Source organism: Musa acuminata, chromosome BXJ3-2 (genome assembly GCF_036884655.1).
Source record: "Musa acuminata AAA Group cultivar baxijiao chromosome BXJ3-2, Cavendish_Baxijiao_AAA, whole genome shotgun sequence".
Lineage (NCBI taxonomy): Eukaryota > Viridiplantae > Streptophyta > Magnoliopsida > Zingiberales > Musaceae > Musa > Musa acuminata.
In genome coordinates this window covers 28477061-28500052 of record NC_088350.1, presented here as the reverse complement: position 1 = coordinate 28500052, position 22992 = coordinate 28477061, and the positions used below count along the sequence as shown (strand labels likewise).

The window sequence follows — 22992 nt, the reverse complement described above, 5'->3', positions numbered from 1 at the left end:
CTTTCAAATGCTGAATCAAATACAATGCATCTTTCCTCATTTTCCATTTGTCCTGATACCGGTGTCCAGACACTCGTCGTCCTGTAATACATAACACACAATACATGTGTTGATTTCATATAGAAATAATAGATATATTTTATTTCACAAATTTACTGATAAAAAAATAATTTTATTATATTCCATATTAAAAATAAAAATTTTAAATTATCTTTTTTTTATCTAATATCACGTGCTATATTTTTCGTTAATATAACATTAAAATAAATATACCTATTTATTTTATTTTTAAAATTATAAAAATCTCAATATAAATTTTCTAAATACAAAACCACAATACTAATAGGAATAGGAATACAGAAGATAATATATAATTAACCCCCTCTTGCATACCGTAGAAGAAATCTTAATAAAACTTGTCTAAATAAATAATCTCTTAAAAACATCCTTGTGTTGGAAAAAATACAAAAAAAGATTTGGTAGCGGTTTTAGATCAAGTTGGAGACCATCACGATGGCCATGGAGGATCTACATGTGATGCACACACAACTATGCTCAATGTCACTGCTGACCTTTTATCTCTATTCATTTCGATTCCAGAAAATGCACATAAACATACGTTGATAGACACCAGAAAAGAGATGGCACACAGGAAACACTAAAAGCATATTATCAACATGTTAAAACTGAATCAGCACAATTCTATGGCTGCATTTCATGAGCACATACGTCGATTCCACAAATGCTTGATCAGAAAGTTCAACACCTCTTGTACTCTAGCCATCTTGAGCGCTACTCATCCTGGACTAGTGCATTTCATAAGAAGAATTGCTCTTGCCATCTTTTCTGGACCTCAAATTTCCACCTCGCATCTTTGAGCTTTCCATCCATACCATTGGTCTCTATCCATAACAAGGTTAATACCTTCATCTGAGTACCTACCAACACGAATAGCGATGCCATCTTCATTTACATTGACATCTCCAGTGAGGCCACCTGGAAAGCTAGAGAAGAGTCACATCTTGCATGTCGAGCACCTCCTCTTCCCCAAAGCAAACAGAGCTCTCTGGGAAGCTTCTTTGTTCAATGTCTCCCAGAAATCTCAATTTATATTGTCACATAGAAATTGGACTACCAATCCTCCAGTAAAAAATTAATTCAACAGTTAGTTTTCACAATATAATGGAAGCATATCAAGCATCCTAGAATAGGCATGCACCGAATGAACTAGGACATAATGTATCCTCCGAATGAGTAGGACAACAATTTCATCAATGCATTCTGGACCAACACAGTTCATAATTGAACTCTATAATTTGGAGATTACCACTCTTAGGAGAAAAAGAATATAATAAGCATCAGAATTAGCATCTCCAAATTTCTGACATGCAAGATTTCCACTTAAAACAACAAACTATAAGCTTACTTGCCAACATTAGTATTAGCCAGGCAGACCACTGTACATCAGATACAACCCCCCTTTTACTAGACACTGAACAACAAAAGTTTACAGTATAAGTAATTCCATATTTTCGCTAACCCATCAAAGGAAAAATAAAATAAAATACTTGCTATTGAAGTCGAGGACTTCACAATGGAGTTCAAATATGTCATGTAGGAAAAACATAAACTTGCTAAAAAAAAAACCATTGCATTCAACATAAAAGTCGAGGGACTTTTTCATTCATCCCATCCATTATATCCACTATCCTTTTTTTTCTTCCAATTGCCAATATCACAACGTTTTTCTATTCAACTTGATGGATCTGATTGTGTTGTGACATGATGAGTCGATTCCATATTTTCAAGATCTACTTACATCACTCTCTATTCAACTTAAGATGATAAAAAAGATTCCATGACAATATCTTGAAACAAAAAAAATTCTCACGATGAGTGCGAGGAGAAGCTTACTCTGGGCGGTCACATGGTGCACCATTTTCTGCCAATGACCGAGCTCCGCATTGCAATTCAGTGAGTTGGGTCCTGTGAAAAACCCCACACTCTTCACAAATCATTGAACAGTTCGGACAGACGATAAAGATGCAGACCTTTCGCGAGTATACCAAGCGCCAGTGCAACAGCCTCCGTCAATATCATATAATATTCCCATCTTTTGATTTCCAATTCAACTAGATTTTGAAATTAATAAAAGCATCATAAATGAATCAACCTCATCCAGTTAATTAACTATCCAACCTGATTAGAAAATGTGATATAATTTTTTTCTGGGCTTTGCTAATACAATTGATCCAATATGAGTCAACATCCTCAACCAAGGAGAAACAAGATATTAAATTAAACCACAACCAGTGACATAACTAGGGAACCCAATGACTAAATGCAAATAACCAATGCTTTTGTTGATACCAACACCCCATCTTTTACATGTTCATTATGAACTTCATGTCATAAAGCAGTTGCTTCTCCGCATAGATGGAAAATAGAGTAGAGAAGCACCACAACATTTGAGCAGGATTCACAGTATCCAAGTTTTTCATGTCATCCACAGCAACATTTTATTCACATTGTAGGGCAAACACTATTGATCGGAACATAACATGTACTTGGATAATTACAATTACAAAGGGCAAGGTCAACAAAATTTACTGACTACCATTTTAGTCACAAACTTACAGGGGATAAGTCAAGCGGAAAAAAAAAAGAAATAAATCCTTGATCAGTCTATCATGCACAAATACAAATAACCATCAGTAAATGGAAAAAAAAAATACCGCTAAATTTTCAAACAGTGCATCCAAAAGAGGACCATGAATGCCTGTCACCACAAGGATGGTGGAGCTGCACAAACTAAATTTAGGAAAGAGAGAAACAATATGATACATCACTTGCTTTTGCAATCAAATCCAGATGCACGATCCACACAATACAATAGCATGTGCAGCTGTCAAAGCGAGTAATGAAAGCTTACAACTATACAATAAGCTTACAGTCTTCTGTTATCCATCCTTAAAACTGAAGATAATCAATCAAGAAAAAGAAAAGACGAAACCATTGGCCTCTAGAGGCAGGAATCATGAACAGAACCCATAAGAGCTTGGACTAAGCAGAGAATTTAGACTCAAGAGTGATACCAGAAAGAAGAAAAAAGATGCAGGTATGACAACAAGAAACACTTGGGCTACAGCAACTGTTGACAAGAATGACATAACTGCTCTATGGTTGACAGTAACAAATGAATTCCATCCAAAAAAATTGGAAGAAGCTAAATATCAAGCAAACCCAATAGTCTACTCTAGCATGATAAAACAGATTCAAAGCAGCAGGAAACAATGTTAAATAGAAAAAACTGATAAGCTAAGGTTTCTCCGCTACTGTATTCAGTGGATGAGGGATGGTTTCATCCATGGATCTAGGTATCTACTACTTACCACCCATCATGCCACCCAAAACCATGTATTGCTACACAACATGTACTAAACCTGTATCGATCTGGATGAGAACAGGTATGATTCCAGTAGTCGAAATTAATAGACTTAAGAAGGCGACAAGCTGGAGAAAGCTTCAGAATCAAAATCATTTGGCTGTCATTCTGTGATAACCAAAACACAAATTTCAAAAAAAGAAATAAATAAAAAATAAACAAAAACCATTCCAAGCCATTACCAGTCATTTGCACATTAATTCAGCTAACATCATAATTGTAAAGTTCCAGCACAAGGGACAATAGAATACAAAAATCCTGAAGATATGGTTCGCAATGAGGAAAACCATAAGTAACTTGTTCATCCTTACCAACATCTCCATCAACCCATCAAAACTTCAACCATTGCATAAGCTTCTCAAGAAGTGGGTTTTCAATGGAAAGATTAAATTATACAGTGCACCGAAATAAGACACCCCAGCCGAAGATACCAATTGAATGGTGACCATTTATTCTTGTCCTAAATAGTTATAACTTCACAAAGGTTATTCCTAAACAACTGCATTCTGCCAAAAGATACTCTCCAAAATACTTGCAAAATAATTCATTCCCATCTTCATCAACCATCAAAATTACTCAAGTTAGTCTATTAATGAGCCTTTCAGACTGTTCATCCCACTACCCAATAATGGCATTTCCCATTCACAGGACATTTCACTGTTAGCAGTTAAAACACATTATCTGAGAATCCCGTTTGGAACAATAGTAGAGTATAAAGAAATCAATACATCAAAAACATAAATTGTGATGTCGATCATCTTGTAAAATTTAGTAATTTACATAGATATTGATTAGGTTCTTAAATTTTAGAATCATTATTATAATTCTGTAAACAATGGTTTAAATTATTGGTCAGACCAGAACATAAAAACCGATATTTATCGAATATAAGTACTATACCAGTTTTGTACTACCATATACACATTCTCTTTGTCACAATGGCAACAGGTCAGTATACCACCCTATAGATCAGTGGTGTAGCAGTCTCAGAGTATCGACACTAGTGTCGGTTTTGGTATCCACATGGTGTAAACCATCTAAGTTTTTTGAACACAATTCATTACAAACTATGAAGTACCTGGGAGTGCTTCAAAATGCCAACAAATTTACACTAATAAGTGGCTATACAAGGGAACTGAACACGGTAGATATAAAATATGTATGGTGCTGCAAAATCAGATGGAAACCAAGTTCATTGCTACTTAAAGACAGAACAAGGTCCTCTAGGTCTAAATAACCTGAATAAAATTACTCCAAATTGCACAAAAGTCAATTTTACCAAAATAAGATGGATAAAAAATAAAAAATAATAGGATGTGAATCAAAGTCATTACCTGCCATTTTCAATCTAAACAAGAACACCTGGGTCATAAAGCTCCATATAGAAGATAACTACTTCAGATCAGATGATAAACATAACTAATCCAACTACAAAACAAAGAACATGATGATTTTTACCCAAAAAATGTCTACTAAATGTCATGTTTACTAAAGTAGTGGTACAGTACAAGATCGCTTACAACAAAGAATTCAGTTAATACAGGCAAACAAAAGATTTGCTCAATTCAGCTGTTCTATGAGTTGTAAGGCATGCATAATTGAGCATACTGGAAACTTGAATATGGTATATGGTATGGACAGATGCACTCTCTAATTAAAAGCATAGTGCAAAGATACAAAATCAAAGACCGAGAATGCAACCAAGGGAGGCAAATAATTACTAATTTGACAAATCAACAATATTGCATTTCAAACTAAAAAAACTGGAAGCAGGGTTTGCAATACCGTACTGTGCCGCCCGGTACAGGCGATACGTACCAGTGAGCCAACAGACCAGCACGTGGACCGCTCGCCATCGGACGGTATCAAGCATTTGGCCTTGTATCGGGCGATACAGAACTGTACCAGATGGTAATGATCGAAATTTTGATCGTTATCGACCTATACTGGTCGGTACTGATCGAAACTGACCGTTACCGATTAATGGTTTTCAAACGGTCAATTTGACCGGGAGGCATCCTAAAGGGTTTTTAAACACTTTTCTCCCCTCTCTTTCAATCCATTTCACCTCTCACACTCTTAAACTCTCTCAAGTTCATTTTTACTCACAATCTCTATCTTATTCTCACATTTTCTCTCGTAAACTCAACAAAGCAACAATTTGTGGATTCACGACGATCAACGTACGACCATCACCACATTTATGCACCAATAGCATATGGTGTATCAATACACTATGTCGTAAAATCAATTTCAGGATTGGATCCGACAAATATATCATATTGATATACAGATATATAAGATCGATGACCCCGATCCACCACCCGTGGAGGTTCGTCGTTCGTTTTGGTAATAGAACCAGGTATATCTACACATATGATTACTAAATTCATTTGAATCTTAAAGTTTAAATTATATATAAAATAATCTAATAATTCAAATAATTTGCTATAAATAATTCAATATTAACGGAAGGACGATCCAAAACGAACCGAAATTGTGAACCTTGCACAAGGCTACTCCTCAAAGCCCGAAAAAAACATGTGGCACTATTCTTACCTAATTTACATTAGTTTTACTAAAACTATACTAAATGTATAGTTATTTCTAACTTAAAAACCCTATCCTAACATTTTTTATTTTTCAGGTATTTTTTACAAAATGTTCCATGTTTTTTTCTCTTAATATTGTCTTTGAGTTAAGGTTCTTAATCTCGTACCGTATCGATGTACCGAGCTTTGGGACACTATTCTTACCTAATTTACATTAGTCGTACCGTACCATATCGAGCAAAGCTCGGTACACCAATACGGTACAAGATTAAGAACCTTAACTAAAAGACAATATTAAGAGAGAAAAAACATGGAACATTTTGTATAATGTAGTGTCAATCATTTAGTGGATTGTTAAATAGTAAAAAGAATGTATAATGAACTATCCTGACATAACAACTATGTCAAAAGTAAAAACAGATATTGCTAAATTTCTCATCTTAAGCGGCCAATCAATGGCACCTCTCATGGTCAAGCACGAAAACTATAGGCTTAAGACATTTAATCAAGGACCAATTCATAATGGATTGGTCATTTAGTCGATTGTTAAATAGTAAAAAGAATGTATAATGAACTATCCTGACATCACGTGTCAAAAGTAAAAAACGGATATAGATAAATTCCTCATCTTAAGCAGTCAATCAATGGCACCTCTCATGGTCAAGTACAGAAACTATAGGCTTAAGACATTCAGTCAAGGACCAATTCATTTCCTTGAGAAACTGATAACCTTGAAATTGACGATCCAAATGGAAAATAATCAAGTTGGAAGGGAACGCTTTCTGGTCATGCAGAATTACCCAAAAAAAATTTCCTTCCCTTCTTTTATCAAATACCACAATCTGGTAGTAGATTTAGTTATTAATCATAGGTAGATAAATTTGCATCATTAAATAATTGCCTTATAAGTATCCACTTATCAAATGAAAATTCATATCAACACTGAAACTGGAGATTCCATTTCATCAGGCTTCTGTCTGGTCTTTCCTATGACAATCAACAAACTATTTCTCATACTCAGTTGCATGTGATTCCAGTTTTAATCTTATAAGTGCAGCAAAGTACTTCTAGTTCTAAAAATTATCTAAATGGCTTGTCCGAATAAAATAATAATGTGTGAATCATTAGTGTGGTAGTTAAAACTCCAATAGTACATCACTCATGCTCTTGCTCCACACATTTCAAACCAAACATGGAGAAGAAGTTGCATGTCTTTCTGCAATTAACAGTCGCGATTTCTGAAGACTGCATGCTGAAAAAGAACCTATACAGAATAGATGTGGAAGCACGTACTGTTACCTGAAATCTATAATAGAAACATAAGTGTAGTCCTCAAAATCGTTAACAGTGCTTCTTTGTCTAATAATTAGTTTGCTCCAGATAATAAGCAGCCATGTAACTATCACATATCCATATGTGCTACATGCACAAAACTCTGATTCCCATAACTTCAGGGACCAATTTTGGAAGGTCTACAACAAAGACCAACTTGCCAATCCCAGAGTGCAAAAACAGAGAACATATCCAGCGAGCCGTATTAGCAAGGGAAATATATCCAACAAGCTGTATTAGCAAGAGAAACAGAAATTTTCACTAGTCCAAAACATTTCAGAGCCTTCTCAATTTTATTTTATCAGACCCTTCAAAGATTATCGTGCCACTGAGATCATGTGCCACTGGGATATCTTTGTCACAGTACAAATACAAGATATACTTCAAGCTGGTTAAGTTAAAATGCCTTGGATCAAGCATTGATGATAAAGTAAAGTATCCAGGTACACCTCAACTTCAATTTATCATACAAATATTGCTCATTAAGAACTAAGCTGCTAAAACCTTTTCTCATCCGATAATATCTTAATAGCAGAAGAAAACATGCTTCATACATACCACACCATATATTTCTTGGTGTTCCTGTTTCTCACCCACAGTACTTTAAATTCCATACATCGAATATTATTAGCTAAAGGTCAATAAGCAAATAACTCTTCTGACCAAACCTTACTGCCCTCTGCTTCTTAACTCGAGTTCATGAGGTGTTCTCTCATAGAGAATCAAGCTAAGCATGCTTGGTATTAACTCCCCTTTCCAAGCATGTAGGCATCATACTGAGAAGCTTCTTATAATCCACAGCCTACACCAGTCCTCTTTAATGTCAAATCTGTGCCATGAAGACAAATCTATACGTGATCACTAGACACAACCAAGCAAGCTGTGCTTAAAAACAAAAGTAATACCTTCTGCAGTGAAATCAATAAAAGGGAAGCATGACGGCCAGTGATGACAGTTTATCATGCAAAAACAGAAAAAATAGAACAAATAATAGCATTTAGTGAAAAAGTGAGAGCACCTTAGTAGTACGAACTAGACCCACCACCACCTACATATCCACTTCCGCTTACATTACGGCCAGAATAGAAGGATGCAGATGAAGAAGAGCCACCACCAATCTGCACAAAGCAGCATATTAAAAATGCAACCTGATGGCTACAATATAATGACACGAGAAAGTGCTTACATCAGAACCACGGGACATATAGCCACCATTGAAGCTTGACGAGTACATTCCACCAGCACCACTGCCGCTGACTGAGCCTATATGGAAATCAGAAATTAATAACAATGACAAGCACCAACATATAGCAATTCAATAAGTAGTTGAAACTAAATGTGCCTACCTCCACCATAAGTCATTCCCTGACGGTTCCCATATAAACTATCATGATCAGAAACTGAAGACCGACTACCACTATACCCCATATGAGACCGACCAAGCCTGCTTATCATAATAATTTAGATAATTGGAAGAACTGTCAATCAACATATTTCACAAATGACTAGAAAATACATATCAAACCTATCACTATAAGCATCTCCATACTGAGAACCACTGCCACTAACAGCATAATCCAAGCGAGCCCTTGACTGACGTAGACTTACATCAGCATAACGAGTGTCATCCTAAAGAAGTAGACGAACCAAAAGGCAGAAGTTAAATAGGAGAAGAAAGAAAAACATGCATATGAAATTGAAAAAAGAAAATCAATTAACGGCACCAACCAGATCTGAGTAAGGACGTTTTGATCCAGAAATTGAATCATAGTCTCGGCTACGTCCTTCTCGATAAGTAGTGACAGGCCTTTCAAGTTTTCGCTCATAACCATCATCAATGAAAGTTCGTCTATCACCAGGGCGAGAAGCATTGCGTGCTGGAATATCCATATAACCAGGCCCTCGGGGGGAGTAATCATCTCTGTAAGACAAGTGTCTCTCTGTGGGAACTCTGGACGCATATTCAGCAATGGCTCTGTTTCTAGGAGGTGGCAGCTCATCACGCCTACCGTAGTCCCTCCTAGCACTGAACTTTGGGTATGGAGCAACTAATCAAAGATATTAAGAAACGCTTTAGTGGACCAGATAGTTAACAGGATGGCCATGAAAGAGGTAGAGATATTTACCTGGTGCAGGTGGTCTTCTGTCATAGGACCTCTCAGGTGGCGGCAATCGTCTTGCCCTCTCTGCTACTGCCATCACAGAATGTCTATCTCTATATCCAAAAGGTCTCCTCAATCCACGACCACCAATTGGCATACCACGAGCAATAATTGATCTAGGGGCATAACTTGGGAATCTACGAGGTGGAGGGCGACCATAAGGCACACGGCCACCTCGAGGAGCTCCCCTGCCAACCCTAAAAATTCCCCGAGGATCGTGTTTCACTCTACCTCTTTGATGTGGTCTTGACAATCTAGCTCTAACTTTAACCTTGTCATTACCTTCCCCGAGTTCAGCATTATTGATGCCTTCAGCGCACGCAACAGCATTATCATGGGAGTCAAAAGTAACAAATCCAAAATCTTTCCTCTTTGCAGCTGGCATATTGCGAGCAAGCTCTACTTTCTCGATTATGCCATATTTCTTCAGGTAATCCTTTACACGGTCCTCATCCCATACGGCAGGCAACCCATCAATAAAAACAGTTTTAACCTGACATTGAATAGCCAAATTATATGAACCCAAAAAAGTTCTCTGCATCATGGAAATGCAAAAAAAGGTCTATAGCCAACTTTTTAATTTCAAGTTCAAACAAAATGCAGACTGATTTACTTTTTGGCGTTCCTTTTTACCACTGAACCAAACAGTGGAAAACAGCATTCATATAACGGAATCAAATTGTACCTGTGCCATGATTTCATCATCTGGCTCAATAAAAGAATCTGCAAAGGCAATCTTAGCAGTCCTATCAACTCCAAATACTACATCTCTCTTCTGCAAGCACCTATAAGCATCCATTGCTTCAGAGCGTGATGAGAACTCCAGAAACGCAAAACCACGGTTCATTCCTGCATTGTTGGTATCTTCAACCAACGTCAAATCTTCCATATTTTCAACTCCATAGCTTTTTAGTTTCTCCTTAAACTGCATATTAAACCCAAACAAAATTCAAATAAATAGGTATTAGAAAATTACATTAAAAATCAGAAAATAAAACAATAACCCAGCATATTACATGTTCCCTTGTCCATGACTTGCAGATATTACCCACAAAGAGTGTGTCACTGTCTTGACTTGGAGCAACACCACACTGCTTACCTCTCACCTACAGAAGATGATTGCCCAAGTTCTCATGAGACAAGAAAAATTGAAACAAAATTTTAAAAAGGGAGATGAAAACAAACCACAGGATTCTTGAGCTCTGAAACAGCACGCTTTGCCTGCTCCACAGTAGCAAAACGCAGGAATGCAAACCCTTTGTTCTTCTTTGTTATCGGGTTCATCATAAGCCGGATTTCAGTAATTTCACCAACTTGAGAAAAAACTTTCTTGAGATCGTTTTCATTAGCATCTTTATCTAGGCCACCAACAAATACTTCAAACTCCTTGCGCTTTCTATGCTCTTCAACAACTTCATGGTGATCTTCTTCAGCATCAATCCGGTCTTCCTCCGCATTTTCAAATTCCTCTTCACCTTCTAAATCTTCTCCACCATCCTCAATCTCCTCATCACCCACGTCAACTTCTTCCTCTTCGACCATATCACCCTCGTCACCCTCCTGACCTTCATCAACATCATCTTCTATTATTTCATTCTCCGGATACTTCTCATCATAATCTACAGCAGTATCTTCTTCAGGTTCATACTCTGGTTCATTGTCCTCCAACTCTAACCTTTCATTTTTATCTTCTTCCGAGTAAACCTCCTTCACATCTTCTTCATCTGCAGTACAAAACACAAAAATAAATTCAACTTCAACAAAAAATTACTAACATATTCTATCTTGACATTTTGATCATAGCAGTATGTATCAAATCGATGCCCACTATAGAGATTTATCAAACAGTTATCGAGTAAAGAAGCCATGTTGATTCCTCTTGAAGCAAAGCTCCATATATCATAAACCATAATGATCCCTCCAAAAAGCAGGGACATCACACAGCAAGTGGCATTGAACGACGTATAAGATATAATGAACAACTATTTACAGAAGCAAAGATATACATGTACAAGATGATGGGCGCCTAAAGAATTCTAATAGCCAATAGCAAACACCAGGCGCAAGTAATCAGCTTAAATGGAATTTGCAAAATTTGTAGCAAGAAGAAAGATAAAAGTATCTTAAAGTCAACATAAACTACTTTATAGACAATTACGAATCATAAATTTTCTATCAGAAGATTAAACAAACAGTTGGAACAGATGCTCGAATACGAGAACAGCTTAACGAGATCTAGATTAGTAAAAGACCTTAAAACAGTCGCAAAACAACTTTTCTCAAGTTAGAATAGAGAATTAATAATAAATAAAAGAAAACAAGGTAACTAAAAGGACGGAACACCATACATTCAACATCCACCGATTCAGGGTCATTCTGACTGGAATCTAACACGACCGGCTTCTCCTGGACGGTCTTCTCCACGACGACTTCCTCGACCTTGCTCTCCTCCTTCACCTCCTCAACGGGAGCGCGGGTCTCTTCCGCCTTGGGGGGATCCTCGCTCACCTCGGCCTGGTTCTTGGCCTTCAGGGTCCCCTTAGCCGTCCTAGCCGCCGTCTTTCTCGCCCCCGTTGACCCTCCCGAACCCTTCTTCGCCGGTCGAGGAGGCATCTCCGGTCCAAAAATCTAAACAGAAGTCCAACCCTAAAGAATCGATACCCAAGAACAAGATCAAAGAAAGGTCAAACAACCGCAACGAACAAACGCGGCAGCGACATCCGCAACCTTGTGGTGAGATCAAAGCCCTTCAGAGATGACCAGATGAACCGACCTTGGAAGCAAAACCTACCGATGAAGCCGGCAATGGAGAAACCCCAGCGCGGAAGATCTTTAGGGGAACAAAACAAGTTAAAAACACGCACGGCCAACGAAACCCTAAAGAAATAGAATGCTACGGCGCGACGCACGACTGATTTGACTACATTACCCTCGTCGAGTGGTTCTACTGACCGCCAATCCATCCGATAGAGTCGTAAGAATACTTTCGTCATTACAGTAGCAGGTCGGATTGGGTTTGTGTTGGACTCGGATTCGGGTCCATCGAATTATTCGGCAGGCTATGATCTCTCGCTAACACCGCAAACCGATGATTTAATATTATTATGTCTAAAAGAGAGAAAAAATATTTTGAGGGATGCCGTAAAGGGGCACAACTCGATCAAGAGATAATTTCTTTATAAGTCAAAAAAAAAATTTCTAGTTCAAAAATTGCATTAGGGGTGATTTAAAAAAAATATTTTGGTGTTTAAGTTAGTAATGATTTATTATACCTAAAAAAAATCTCGTAAGGAGTTCGAGTGTTCAGTATTAGTTTAGTGAATTTATAACTAAAATATGCATGGAGAAACCCTTATATAATATTTGTTTTTAATCATCAGGATGTTTGGATACAAAAGATTAATTGTTTGAATGCAAAAATAGTTTCATTAATCAAGTTAGTGTTTATTCATCGTAGATAAGAAAATTTTGTAAGGAGTTTTAGTGTTTAATATTAGTTTAATAAGTGTAAGAAAAAACCTCTTTTATATTATTTATTGGTTGATTATGAAAGATTAAGTGCTTTAATAAGAAAATATTCTCTTTAGATGTAATATTGATATGACATGTCTAGTTGGTGTATTATCATATTTAAGTTAACCAAGCTAACCAAGCTTCGCAAGAGAAGTCACTCTTTCATTTTGTAATCATCGTTGATTATATAGACATGAATAAATAAATAAATATTCTTATATCTCATACTAATATTATTCGATGCTATTTTCATGATTGATAGATTTATTTTTACAGTACTATGACACTAGTTCACATTCTTCCTAACCAACGTTTAGACCCTCTAGATTTATCGTTGCTTCCTCACCTCTTTTAATTACTTGCATCAATACCGCTATATTCTTTGAGCAATTCCTCTCAATCAATGAAAAACAAACTACAACTCTTATGTTTCACTTATATCATCATATTGTTGTTAGGATCAATAAGACACATTGGGGGGTGAATTAGTGCTTACGTTAAATTATGTCGATTTAGAAAATTTCGTTCAATAAAATCGTTTCAAGCCTATATCGGAAAGTAATGAATGTAATGACTTAGAGTAAATATAAAGTGAAATGGCATCTAAGTAATGGAAGTAAGTAGTAAGAAAAGAACACACCAGATTTATAATGGTTCGGTCATCGTGACCTACATTCACTCCTGATTCCTCTTAACTCAAGACCACCAGCTTACACTACCGGTCTTCCTTCAATGGATAAAAACCAACTACCCTTTTATACTCTTTCTCCTTTTCATGGGTTTAGGAGACAACCCTTACAAACCTCGTACCTCTCTTAGAATGATCTCAAAACTAGACACTTAGCAATTTTACAACCCATAATAGCAACCCCTTTATGCTCTAATTTGTGTGTCTCCAGAATAACTGAGGTATTTATAGACGACAATTGACTTTAAAAATAGAGTCAAGAAAGATCTCATCTTGAATTTCTCGAGTCCTAGCGGTACCATCACCTGTGATGGGCGATACTACTGCCTACAACATTGACACTAGGTGGTACCACCGCTTGACACGGTCTGGGAGATCATGTCTAGGCGACACCACCGTCCAGACTCGTGGTACCACCACCTAACATTATGTAGTATCATTGCCCAATCTAGTGGTACCATTGCCCGACATAGTCTGGGAGAATGTGTCTAAGCGGTACCATCGCCCAAACTGGCGATACCACTACCTGACATTGGGTGGTACTATCACCCAGTCTTGTGGTACTACCGCCTAACACAGTCTTGGAGATTGTGTCTTGGAGACTGAGCCTTTGGCGGTGCCACTGCTTGACCCAACTTTTGGGTCACTGAATGAGCTTTTCTCTTGGCGCAAAACAACCACAACATAAGCTCAATTGACCCCTAATTGAGTTGACCTAATTATATTCTAAACCAACTCAATTACAACTAAAACCACTTCGATCTAGACAATTATTACAAAGCATTAATCATATGTTGTCCGACATATCATTGGTTCATCGGCGCTTCATCCAATCCTTCTGTGTATCATCCTCTTTTGCGACCTTTTGCCGAATCAGCATGTTGACCTCTGCAACTTCGATCTCCTTAGTGCAATGTTCACTCTTCTAAGCCCGATGCTCGAATTCATGGCACAAAGCATTCTGCCAACACGTCGACCAATCCTTCGGCTCAACGTCCAATCTTCTGACATATTCTACTCCGGCCCAATATTGATTCTTCTTATTTTAATTGTCTCTTCATAATCGAAGCTAATCCTACGTCACTCAAAACGCAGATTAGATCATAAACTATATTAATTGGTTTCATCATCAAAATCCGAGATTTAATAGTTACAAGGCTTATGCTGATTTTATTGGTAGCAACGTTCGCTTGCTCAGCCTTGTCTTATGATTTATTGGGCTCCTTCAAGCGAATATAAGTTCTAGACCAATACAACTCTCCAACACCTCCAATCATACCTTTGTATAATCAAATCTCCCCATGGGATTCATTGGTACTTATACTTGAAATCTCCCTTATTGGTATACAATCCCTATATATTGATAACTAAGGCTTTCAATCAATGTAAAATTTGATGCATGCACAACAGACCCGCCTCTATAATACTAAAGAATTCACTTCTTAAATTCATAGCTTTTTTATCGTCATGTCGCTCATAGAGGTAGAGCTTACAGTATGACCTCATGTATGTTGCATTGCCTTGAACTGTTTCATCACGATTCATTGCATTATGTCTTCTCTTAGTGATACCTCCATTTATTATAATCTTTGTGTGATGAACTCGAATTGTGATCTCCATATGTGACTTTTGCTAGCACATGATAGGGTCTTTGTCATATCTAATTGTGTTCGTTCTTTTAGCAATCAATCTTTGTCCACTCGCTCTCAAGTTACACATAGATAAAATACAACTCTATGATAATCTGTCACCCAACAGCTCTCGTAGTCCATCGATTTTACTAAAATTGATACATCATTGTTTGGATCCTATGCTCCTGTCCCCAGTATAATCACCATTGCGCATAGCTTCCTTTGTGGTAATTTAAATATTAACAATATAGTATATTTTTCAAGAGTACCATATTCTGCATTATCTTGCTCGTGCTAGGTTCTTTTGACTCTAACTTCGCCTTTGTAAGTTGAGTTGTCTTGGTCCATCCGTTAATTGTTTCGTTAAGATAATGTGCATGTACTTCGAAACTCTCTTTGACTTTGGTATCCTATAAGGTGACTCTGCTTCATCAGAATGGGGGACCTATGGAATAACATGATCTTGCTATTGCCTTTGTAAGAGTTCATATCCTTGACCTATGTTTAATAAAAGATTCATGCATCTACTCTATGTTCTGTCTTCTATATCGACCCTCTTCATGCTGCTTGGGCACTTCACTAAGTTCCACCCAAGTTGTTTCACTCCTCGATTTGTATCGAGCTGATAGTGGCTCTTATGCCCACCATTCCAAGGGTTAACCCTCCGTTGAGTCTAATCTTCGTATAAGCTCTAAGTGTATATTCGTTTGGTATTATCGAGAGTCACTCATGCAAGATCATGTGATAACTTCTCGTCGCTTGCCAAATCCATTAAGCTTTATGAAGCTATCGTCTTGAGGTACTGCCCTTAACATATGCAGTACATTACACATGATTCTCTTTCTGGAGAACCAGTACTTATTCCTCCTGGATATCTGTCATATTGAAGCAACTTTTCTCTTTGCATTATTCCTTTTGGAAGTGTTGGATGCCACCATTCCCTTGGACTTCTCCGCCTTGTTGAACAAAATATGTACTATTTTGTTACCACGAACGTAATTGTTAGATTGTGACTATTTGTCAATATAGCCCCTACTGTGCCCCTCAATACCTAGCAATATACTAAACTTCCTGTGAATGTATCCTTCCCATATCGAAGAAAAAATTTTCATACTCCATGACATTGAGTTTCGATTACTTTAGGATGGTTACAAACAGTCCATCGTCTATATGCAAGCCCTTGCATGAGTATTAAATTCTTCGAGTTGCAATTTCTCTCACCTTTATGAGATTTACATAGCTATTTCAATCATCGAGCAACCCATTCCTCCTTGCATGCTCTCATTCTTGGTTAAGCACCATGCTTGCTTTGAACACTATCAAGTTTGGTTGTCAACGTTAAGTTATAACTCGAACTCAGCTATCCTAATTTTTGTTGACTATACGTTTTTCCTAGCTCAGTTGTCCTCATGGCGCCTCTTGCATGAAAGGTCAGTTATTCCTCTAAATGCCAATCTTGGATGCTTACTCCTTTAAGCGACTTTTTTCCTTACATCTTTATGCCCTTTCTCTCAAATGGTCAGACATGTTGGTTGTATGTATGTAGCCCTACTAGGTCCCTCACATTTGCATACCAAATATTTCTAAGTATAATTGTCTTACTCTGATATCATATATTATGAATATAACTAGTTTTACCTAAGTCATATGTCACCATTGCGTGTCTGTCCGTAAAGGATTAGTCATCCCAAAAATCTCTTATGGTCTTTTAAGGGATTACAAAAGAAAAGACAAACTAAAAAAAGCATTTAACTCAGAATCCCATAAGGAAACATTTCAATAAACACTTGATGGATATTACAAATTATAAATATAGATTTCACAAGCATTGAATTGTCACACAACAAAAGGTTATATATGATCTATCGTAGCCAAAAGTCTCAATAAGTGCCCACATAATATTGTTGTGGAATAAACAATGAACCAACTCTAAATAATACTATAAAGGTCCATCCAATTATATGTCACCCAAGTAGCTTCAAGATGTTATATTAGTTAACACTCTACCCCTATGCAGAGATAAAAAATATCTAAAATAATTACTTGGATAATATATTTTTGTGTAGTTTTATCTTTATGCAAAAACTACATAACTTATTTTACGGAACTAAAATGATCATAAAAATCAATCAAAATTTGATTGTAAAACCTACTATAAGTATGAACAAAATTAAAAAATACATATCCATACAAATATTGTATCAAACATCCTATATATAAATTTGTTCGGGACAAATGACATAACTATATTTGACAGGCAATTAGAATGTTACACGTGGCATCCAATCCAAACATAAGGGTTGGCATACTTGGACGATGACGTGACCCATGGAGGCCTACCAAGTCAGCCACTATGCAGTCACCGTTACATATGAAGGGAAAAAACCCTGCAACTGATTTGCTAGAGGCCATTTGATCGGCCATGATCGATATGCCATCACTTGGTAATGGACAACGCTAGGAAGAGAGGTTGCCGATTTGGATGTCGTCGTCAGCGTTGGAGGAGGAACAACCACCATTTGGTGCAGATCAACCGACTGCCGTTGAGCCCAAATCGGGTCGTCCACGTTACTTACCGACGAGGCACCGCAACCGTGGATGGAGGATGCCAATCTACTAGGAAGAAGGTTGATCGACGTCGATTGGGTAGGCTGGTTGCTTCTCGTAGGTAAGAGGGACGCCACCGCTACGAGGAAGACAACCGTCATGAAAGAAGCGATCGTCATCGGTCGTAAAATTCCAAGTCCGTTGCATCTCCAATGTGATCGTAGCAATCTGAGTTTATGGCGATCTCGAGACGACTATGACATACCCATATTTACAAAGCATGCAACTCGTGTCATGTGTCTCTATTTGAGCAACCTTGATGGCATATTCCTTACCATGACGGTTCAAGTTAGTCAGCTATACCCTCACACATCTCTTACGTCTAACACCCTTTATGTCATGATGTTCTTACGTGTTTTATTTGTTTAACCTCTACTACGTTGACAATCCAACTTGATATATCTCATGTCTTAATATATCTCCTACATGGCTTGTACGGATAATTTAGGTCGATACACCTCGATGGCCTTATGTGTCTATAGTGTTCGACACCCTCTATCCAAGTGTTTCAAATGCACATGATGTGATGCCCTTATACATCTCCTACGTCTGACACCCATTGCACAAATGGTTAAAGTTAACATGTCCCGATGCCTTCATGTGTAATTGATGTTCAAACATCTCAAGCATCTACATATAAGCCTTTTTCTCGAAGCATAATGTGCCATTGAATGAAATCATAAGTTGCTAAATAAGACTAGACATACAACACCCATTTTAACCATCAGGATCCATTTAGCTAAGCGATGACGTGACAACACTTAAGCCCACCTAAACAGCCAAATGATGATGTGTCACCATGCAAGCACATATCTAAAAGAGAATATACCCTACCGATGCCCCAACCCAAAGGTTTATAGAAGTAAGGCCCCTCAAACATGCATTGTCTCATAACACTCCGAATTGTCATTCTTGAGCTTTGTCTTAACTTAAGCATTATAGAAACCTTGTTGGATGTATCTTCGTGTAGTTTTGCCAGATCCTTTGACTCAGAAAGATCTACTCTCGAGGAGATGAAGAGTCAACCATCTCAAATGCATCTAGAGATCATTTGATTGACTCGATTTCATCCCATGAGGTTGATGACCATTTCTAAGACTAACACTATTTGATCATTAAGTAGATGTCCGATTTAAGAACAAATGACCAATTTCAGGATACAACTATTTATCCAAGTAAAAGAATGACTATGAGCTGATCTTTTTAGGCACCTTTTCAGCTGAGTTATTTATTAGGTGTAACATCATCATTGTGTTGTTTCATGAGATTGAGAAGAGACTCTCCACTGCTCAATTATCAAAGAACAAAGAAGAAAGCATAGGATTATAATTTAATCAAATATTTCAAAACCGTGTCCAGATGAATCACAACACAACTAATAGAACTCTAATGTCTCTCCACAATGGACGATCTTATAGTTCGGCGTTCTGAGAGCAACTACATGTAGTTCACAAATAAATTCCAATATAGTGTTTAGGGAAAGAACTGTGCTGTATCTGATAGCAGCATCTCCATTTTATACAAGAAGATCTTAGAATTAACATTCAGCTATAGGAAACACCGATCCGATTTTGTCGTTTCCGAGCCGATAACACTTTAAATTGACAGAATATGGACCTAGATTAACATGGTTGTCTTCACCACCAACAAAGAAACAAAGAGTATAAAGGGCAATTTCAAATTCTGGGCTCACTCCAAGAAGAGTAGTAGAGACAGATTTCAGAATGCCATTCCATTCAAACTGAATTGTTAGGACCTGGGTTTCGGAATCTGGCTGCAGGTTGCATGATGGAAATAATGTCAGCATGTTATTACTTAATATATGCTTCAAGGAATCAGGTTGAACCAATGCAAAGAGTATTGATTATGACTTTGTAAATGGACTCAGAAAGCAAAATTTATCTCTAGGAAAGACTACAAGGAAAATTATAGTGAAATAGTTTGCTCTCTATAGATTATACCACTAGCAGTACACTTCACATTTTCTTTGAGTAAATTTGTATTACATTTTCTGTTGATATATTCATTTATCTTTTAGATTGTATTTTTCTTGCACTGCCTCAAAAGTTCGGCAGAGAGATAGTGATTAATAGAATTAGCAGGCAGGCCTTAGGCAATTTTCTTGACATCTATTCTGAATCTGATACTCTACTCTGTAGGATATAGACTAGTGCTGCAGGCACCATGTTCATTATGTGCATCGAAACAAAAAGCTCTTTGTATGCATATGAAGTGAGTTGGAATTATAGTTTTAAGAATGATGAGAGCCAATGGCAGATGGACTTATTCTAGTTGTGATTCAAGATGAAATCTAGTGCTAAGGAATGAATGAGAAGATATTAACAAAGAACAGTTCTCAATGTACTCACATACGGTCCTCTTCTTCTTGGTAAAATGTAACCTTGGTAGTCTACTCTTCCTTTAGCCTCTTCTAGATAAAACTGCAAAAGAAAGTTGCAAGTAAACAAGATTTTTTCTCAAGAACATATTGCAACATAGTATAATTTTTTGTCCTGTTTAAAATGTGAAAAAGGTGCATTAATTGGAAATAATGCAATACCAGAAAAGAAAGGGTTGGGTTGGCAAATTTTACATGCTTTGAGTAACATTACTAGTGTTGTGAAAAATGTATGTTGCATGAGCAGCTGTTGATACTGTATCATGGTTATCGGTTTATGAACTGCTTACCAGAATATGTTCAGCTTTTCATAAATAAGCAGGAGTTAATAGCAGAAATCTACACCAATCTTATTTCTTCCACATGAAATTCTAACACAAAAAGATTGATAATAACAACTTCGATCAGTCTTATCCTCCTAAAAAATCTATGTCTGCGGCTAAGTATGGACTAAAATCTCACATGAACAAACATATAAGACAACTCACAGCACCAAACAGTCAACAAAGAAAGACATTTTAACCTCATAGAACAAACAAAATGCACAAAACTTGAAAGAAACCTGCCTGAATCCAGTTGTGAAACCCAGAGACCTCTTTCTCTTCGCGCCTTTTGATCTCTCCTACAAATACATGCTCAAAAGCAGAAGAAGAACCAGAAACACCACCTCGGCCATATAAATCGAACCACAAACCACACATCATTCTCTTGAAGTGTTCATAGTTATCAGATACGATCTCCTTGGAAACTAAATAGTGATAAAGATATTTCACTGGTGCAGTCCTGCTTATTTCCTCGATAAATGCAGTTTGTTCGTGTTTCTCTTCTGAAGTGACCACTTCTTTGCATCCTTCATCAGGATTGTAATTGTCCAGAAGAGAGCAAAATCGAGAATACGTAGGCCGTCTAAGTATATCATCACTGAGCCAGCTGAACAGGCACTCGGATGCCATGTCCCCCTTTTGATAGACCTTCTTCCCTCCACCACAGTCAATTTCATAGTCTTTTCCAGGCACCAAACGATTCAGATCGAGTTCCCACAGCCTGCTGCATGCTTTCGACAAGTCATCGAGCTCTTCTCTGGTTGGTTCTACATTCACAGCATTCTTAGCATGACCCATATACTGCTGTTCATCGGGATGCCTCTTAAATGCACTCCAGGTCTCTGCTGGTGCCTGCCAACTCTGAAGAGTCCAACAAGAAACTAATCATGTTAAATCAGATAATCAAACAATTCCTTGCAATTTGCATCTCATACAACATAAGAAATCAAGCATGAGCTCCTAATCTTTCTATGCATGGGTAGCATAAATTATTTGTTCTGAATTGGCTATTCCATGTTTGCTGTTGCAATGTGCCATTTCTCTTACGAACTAAATCATACTGGAGAGAAGAACTATTTGTGGTTATAGCAAACTAAAATTATGAGGTTCTGATACCATAGATCTGATCAAGTTTCACTTTACCGAAATATAGTCAATCAAACTGCCAACAGTCCAATGTTAATCAAGCCAACTTCAGTGACAGCAGAAATTACATTGGGATAGACTTGATCGACAACTTCAGACAAGCAGATTTCAAGGAGAATTAACCGAGTTCCAATTGCTAGCCATATAGTCCCATCTATTATTACTAGAGAACCCACAATAATAATCCTAAGAACAACTACAGAAAAGAAAATGGCACTACAGAATCAAACACCATATGAAAAGACAAAACCTTTTGCGGCCTCCTGCGCTGACCATGCTGCTCGTGGGTCTTTCCGCTGCCGACGGTCTCCCAGCCTCCTTCGTTCCCTTCATTGTCGTTCTCCTCCTTTACGATGCAACACATAAGAAGCCCAGCATTTGTCGATTACCACCAAATCCCCTCATCAAAATCCGATCTTTACCGGGAACAAGACAGCCAATGGAACACAAGGACAGAAAAACCTCACCTTTCTCGAGCTCCACCGGTTTCGGCCTCCCGCCTCGGGTTCGGCATCCTCCTCATGCCCCGACGAAACCACCTGCCTCGCACCAGCACCGCATTCAGCACACGGATCCAGATGCAGCAAGCAAGATTGAGTAGGAGGACCGAGGACAGTGAATCGAGAATAAGAGAGGACCTGAGCCCAAGTGGATCTGGACCGTTCCTCGCGGGAAGGGGAGTGTGACCTTCGGGAGTCATCGTCGTCGTCGCCGGCAACCGCGTCCAGCGCTACCTTCATCAACCCCTTCACGAGGCCTTCCATCTCTTCTCCCTTCTCCTGCTCTTCTTTGGGATGGAGTTGGATAAGGAGAAAGTGGATGAAGACGAGTGGAGGTGAAGTCGCCGTTGAAATCGAGCTCGTTTTCTATTGAATGAGGCGTGTGAGTGGGTGAATGGATGGGGACATAAAGAAGCGGAGGTCGATGGTTAGAACATGGCGGGTAAGTGGTACAGAGCCTCATTAGATTTTTAGTTAGATTACGTTTATTTTTCCTTTTATTTACTATTTTCTTAATTTTCTGGATAATGATGATGCTGTCGGTATCGTCCCAAGACAGATCTAATCTCGAATTAAATTAAGGTCGCATCAAAATTTAATATATTTTACGTATAAATTGCTAATTCTTTTTATTTTTTTAATTTTAAATTTTATATAATATCATCTTTTAGAAAATAAAAGATGAGATAAAATAA

The 22992-nt window shown here is 37.6% G+C and overlaps 2 protein-coding genes across 7 annotated transcripts; both read right to left on the bottom strand.

Annotated features, from left to right (window-relative positions):
- Window positions 1-642: 642 nt before the first annotated feature.
- Window positions 643-12417, bottom strand: LOC103975755 (heterogeneous nuclear ribonucleoprotein Q). Of its 6 annotated transcripts, none has more exons than XR_010494595.1 (13): window positions 12283-12417; window positions 11840-12137; window positions 10677-11215; window positions 10508-10597; window positions 10177-10416; window positions 9456-9984; window positions 9058-9377; window positions 8855-8958; window positions 8676-8773; window positions 8516-8592; window positions 8348-8447; window positions 7297-8158; window positions 643-4873 (listed from the first exon to the last, which is right to left on the bottom strand). XR_010494595.1 is itself a non-coding variant. In XM_065140362.1 (12 exons), the coding sequence occupies exons 2-11, from the start codon at window positions 12102-12104 to the stop codon at window positions 8349-8351; spliced, it is 2361 nt and encodes a 786-aa protein (XP_064996434.1). In that variant the 5' UTR covers window positions 12105-12137; window positions 12283-12417; the 3' UTR covers window positions 643-4873; window position 8348. The 6 variants fall into 6 exon arrangements, 1 of the variants encoding a protein (XP_064996434.1); XR_010494594.1 differs by having other exon boundaries at window positions 12265-12351; XR_010494593.1 differs by having other exon boundaries at window positions 12219-12330.
- Window positions 12418-19229: 6812 nt separating this feature from the next.
- Window positions 19230-22685, bottom strand: LOC103975757 (uncharacterized). The gene is made up of 6 exons (XM_009390830.3): window positions 22436-22685; window positions 22265-22336; window positions 22048-22143; window positions 20895-21512; window positions 20300-20371; window positions 19230-19704 (listed from the first exon to the last, which is right to left on the bottom strand). The coding sequence occupies exons 1-6, from the start codon at window positions 22559-22561 to the stop codon at window positions 19468-19470; spliced, it is 1221 nt and encodes a 406-aa protein (XP_009389105.2). The 5' UTR covers window positions 22562-22685; the 3' UTR covers window positions 19230-19467.
- Between the last annotated feature and the right edge of the window lie 307 nt (window positions 22686-22992).

Bases quoted from the DNA above. Each gene is read 5' to 3' on its own strand.
- LOC103975755 (XM_065140362.1), bottom strand. From the start codon at position 12,104: ATGCCTCCTCGACCGGCGAAGAAGGGTTCGGGAGGGTCAACGGGGGCG. The intron at 9,378-9,455 runs GTAAATATCTCT...ATCTTTGATTAG, and splicing joins CAGAAGACCACCTGCACCAG to TTGCTCCATACCCAAAGTTC. The intron at 8,593-8,675 runs GTAGGCACATTT...ATTTCCATATAG, and splicing joins GGGAATGACTTATGGTGGAG to GCTCAGTCAGCGGCAGTGGT.
- LOC103975757 (XM_009390830.3), bottom strand. From the start codon at position 22,561: ATGGAAGGCCTCGTGAAGGGGTTGATGAAGGTAGCGCTGGACGCGGTT. The intron at 21,513-22,047 runs GTTTTGTCTTTT...TGGACTCTTCAG, and splicing joins AGCGCAGGAGGCCGCAAAAG to AGTTGGCAGGCACCAGCAGA. The intron at 20,372-20,894 runs GCAGGTTTCTTT...TTTCTTTTGCAG, and splicing joins GGTTTCACAACTGGATTCAG to TTTTATCTAGAAGAGGCTAA.